This window comes from Diabrotica virgifera, chromosome 4, assembly GCF_917563875.1.
Source record: "Diabrotica virgifera virgifera chromosome 4, PGI_DIABVI_V3a".
Taxonomy (NCBI): Eukaryota; Metazoa; Arthropoda; class Insecta; order Coleoptera; family Chrysomelidae; genus Diabrotica; species Diabrotica virgifera.
This window is the reverse complement of record NC_065446.1, coordinates 185656521-185660226: the sequence shown is the minus strand read 5'-3', so window position 1 is coordinate 185660226 and position 3706 is coordinate 185656521. Positions and strand designations below refer to the sequence as shown.

The window sequence follows — 3706 nt, the reverse complement described above, 5'->3', positions numbered from 1 at the left end:
TCAAAGGGCTGTACCTTTTTTTATGTGCATATTTGTACTAAGGTAAGTAAGGTTCAATCAACCTATTTGTGAACCCAAAATCTGTGGTCTAATTAATGGCCTATCTTTTTGGAATACTTTCTGTAATAAATTATATTTCCTTTTTCCATTTTAGCTTACTTTATCTTACTTATACTAAAATCACAACAAAGATGCACTAGCAATAGACAAGCCAAACACATTGAACGTTACGAGGAGCACTCGCAAATCATGATTTACAATGTATACATGATTTACAATGTATATTATACAAATAATGATTAACAAAGTTTATAAAACATTGTAAAACATAATTTGGTAGTGCTCCTTGTAACATTAAACATGTCTTAATTTGTTTATTTCTAGTGCATCTTTATTTTGATTCTAATATAGGTATCAAGATTTTGATTTTTGGGAGATGTAGTTATTTTGTTCTCGTTAAAGTAATTTTTTATTGTTAAATACATTATTGTTAAAATATAGATGTTTCATAATAGTCATTTTATAGTCCAGGAAGCTCCGCAAACAAAAACTGCTCATCTGGTTCAAAAGGACCCACAAGTCTTACAGGATGACTCAAATCTTTCACATATCGAGAAGGAAGGACATCCGGTAGTATTATTTCATCAACTTCTGAAATTTTGACATCCGGTTCATCTGCGCCAGGTGGTCTGAAATTTGGGTCTCGAGAGTTATCAAAAGGATTCTGTTGATTTAAAGGTGTCTCAGGAGGGTATACAAGTGGGCTTGGAGGTCTCACAGGTAATTCTGGATATTCATTTGAACCAGGTGGTCTCAGAGTTGGGTCTCGAGAATTAAAAGCTGGATTTGCCAATGAAGCTGGAATAAAAAGTTTATTTCGTTAAAATTACTAATTAGGCTAAAATTAAGTCCTTAACCCTCAACTGGTATGATGATTTAGTTAACCTACTAGGGTATGTTGGATCAATGGTGATCCGCGAGTATAAATCTTGCATGATTTAGGAAACGTTTAGGAAAAATATAAAACAAGAAAATAAATGGATAAAGATAAAGATTATATACCGTAGGTACTACTATGAAATAAATATAAACATTGCATTTTTTTGCACATTGATACCAGGTAAAAGCGCCTTTTAGCATCATAGATTTTGATCCTTGGAGAATCCACTACTTATCCTTAAATTTTCATGCAAATCGATCCATTCTGTAAACTTGCGAGGTTTTGTCCTATTTTAAGCTTCATTACTTGGACTACGGAGTCGTCAAAAAATAGCTATTTGATAGAAGCAGATATAGATAGAAGAACAAGATAAAGGTTAACAACAATGCACAAACGAGAACAAAAATATTTATGTCATTCACTAGACTTAAATGAGTTACCTAGACAAAAAATTGGCTTAAAATGCAACTCAGAGTAAAAAAATCTTCTTAGATAACGGGAAACAACTTTCTATGTATAACTATGCTACTGATTAAGCTTAAGTTTAAAATTTACCTTTTGAGCAACATGAAACTATAATACTTAAAACCAATACCACTCTGTTCTCCATAACTACAATTTAAATATTATGGGAAAAATCTAGACACCTTTATAGGTATTTTCTTTATATTTTCACGGTTGATTTACGTTTGTAGGTGTACTGATTTTTGTTCATTGTTTAGTTCATTAAAGTGTGACCATTATAATTAATAATTTGTTTTATTGTTCATTTTGTTGCGTAGAAATATCAGAATTACTTTGTTTCTCATATTTAATTTATAGGGGGTCAATGTAGATCGAACACTTGTTTCGGAAAAAGATCAAACAAGCTTATATTTTTCTAAAACCTTTTTTATTGGTTTGTAAATATTATGTTAGAGTAAAATGTTCTACTCATAGATTTGGGCGCTAATTGTTTATTATTCGTTTAAACTATAAAAGCATTGTTTTATAAATAATTTTAAAAGTATCAATGAACTCATCATGTTACCTCTTGATCAAAAATGTTTGTTTTTGATTATGCTGAATCCGAATCGGACATTATAATTAAAAAGCTTAAAAAACAAATTTTGAGCTGTTATTCAGTATGTCTGTATAACTTGGAAAAATATGGTACAGTTTTTATTATCAATTTTACAAAAGAAAAGTAAGTCTTTATAAAATGCTCTGCATGGTCTAACATCTAACTCTCAATTATCAGATATCAACTTGCGCCTCTCGTGCTCTAAACATCACATGCGTGCGCAAAAAGTATACTTCAAGAACTGTTTCATAAATAACTATAGTCCGTCTAGAAAGTATCCGGGAAAAAGGGAGCAAAATTATAATTTTACGGTATTTATTTCTATCACTTGAAATATAAAATTTCAACAAATAATTCATCTCATTTACTTATACAACCTCCATTTAAATCTAAACACTTAGTTAAATGTCCAAGTACACCCGAAACTAGGTCAGGGCCATAATTTTCGGTAATGGTTTCCAGGCCTGTAAAACTGACCGAATCAAACTTTCTTTTACTCGTGGCGCTGCTCGTGCCACTTCAATCTTCATCAGTCCCCATATGTTTTCAATGGGGCCAAGATCTGGAGATGCTGCTGGCCACGGAATTGTTGCCAATTCGTGTGCTTGCATCCAAGCTTGAGTATAAGCAGAAGTATGGCATCTTGCATTATCTTGCTGAAAACGCCACCCCTCTGGATATAAAACATGAGTCGTTTCAAGAAGAAAACCATTTAGCATGTCACAATATTTCGCACTATCAACAGTACCATTATCTGTACAGAGAGGTGTAGCACCACGCTGAGTATTTCTCCCCAAACCATTATTTTAGTGGGAAATGTGGAAATTTGAAGGGTAACATATTCTCTTGATAGGACTTTTAGATAATTTGCACCAAGCTGGAAATAACTTTCATCATATATAAAGACATTATTAAAGTTATCTTCTCGAAAACGTTGACAAAAATCTATTCTTCGTTGATATGTTGCCTTGCGTTTTCAGTGACATGCGTACAGTTTCTGGGCACACTTTTATACTTCGTTGATTTCCAAATCTGTTCACTAATTTTTGAAAACCTAGGCGCGGATTTTGTCGTCCCAAAGCCACTAAAGCATTTAAATTTTTTCCGCGAATCTTACGCGGTCTACCTCAAAACTGGTCTATGTCTCATATCTATGCCATATTTTATCCTCTTTATTGTCTCATACACTGAACTTTTTCCGAGTTCAGTCAATTGCACTAATTTTTTAACGTTTCGGGCACCCTTTTTATACAAATATTCCACCACTTTTCTTTTTTCTACTTGCGACATGATTTCACAAATCTTAAGTCTGTTTACAAACAACAATATTATTTGACAGATGGTGTTGTCATGCGATTTTATCCATAACCTACTATCGGCACAAAATAATTCTTAATGCATTAATTTTGTCTTAAAATGTTACAAAAAGGAAATCTATTAAAATTAGGAAAAATATATAATTCCGGATACTTTTTAGACGGACTGTAGTATGACTTTGTATATTAATTTTTTTATTGATTTTTTGGTCTTCGTATTAGGTATATTTTTTTATTTGTCTTAAGTTAAAAAAAAGATGTTTATTTCATTTTCAAAGTAAAATAATTTAGTGCATTTTAAAGTCTCCATTAGGCAATACGATAGTGACAGTGACACTATACTATCAGAAACAATAATAATTATTCAATTAATAGGCTCGTTAAATG

General features: G+C 31.8%; 1 protein-coding gene across 1 annotated transcript; it reads right to left on the bottom strand.

Moving 5' to 3' along the window:
• Window positions 1–442: 442 nt before the first annotated feature.
• LOC126884030 (uncharacterized) lies at window positions 443–1634 on the bottom strand. Its single transcript, XM_050649819.1, has 2 exons — window positions 1496–1634; window positions 443–858 (listed from the first exon to the last, which is right to left on the bottom strand). Exons 1-2 carry the CDS (start codon window positions 1548–1550, stop codon window positions 521–523), a joined length of 393 nt encoding a protein of 130 aa, XP_050505776.1. The 5' UTR covers window positions 1551–1634; the 3' UTR covers window positions 443–520.
• Window positions 1635–3706: the final 2072 nt, after the last annotated feature.

Bases quoted from the DNA above. Each gene is read 5' to 3' on its own strand.
- LOC126884030 (XM_050649819.1), bottom strand. From the start codon at position 1,550: ATGGAGAACAGAGTGGTATTGGTTTTAAGTATTATAGTTTCATGTTGC. The intron at 859-1,495 runs GTAAATTTTAAA...TTTTTATTCCAG, and splicing joins AGTTTCATGTTGCTCAAAAG to CTTCATTGGCAAATCCAGCT.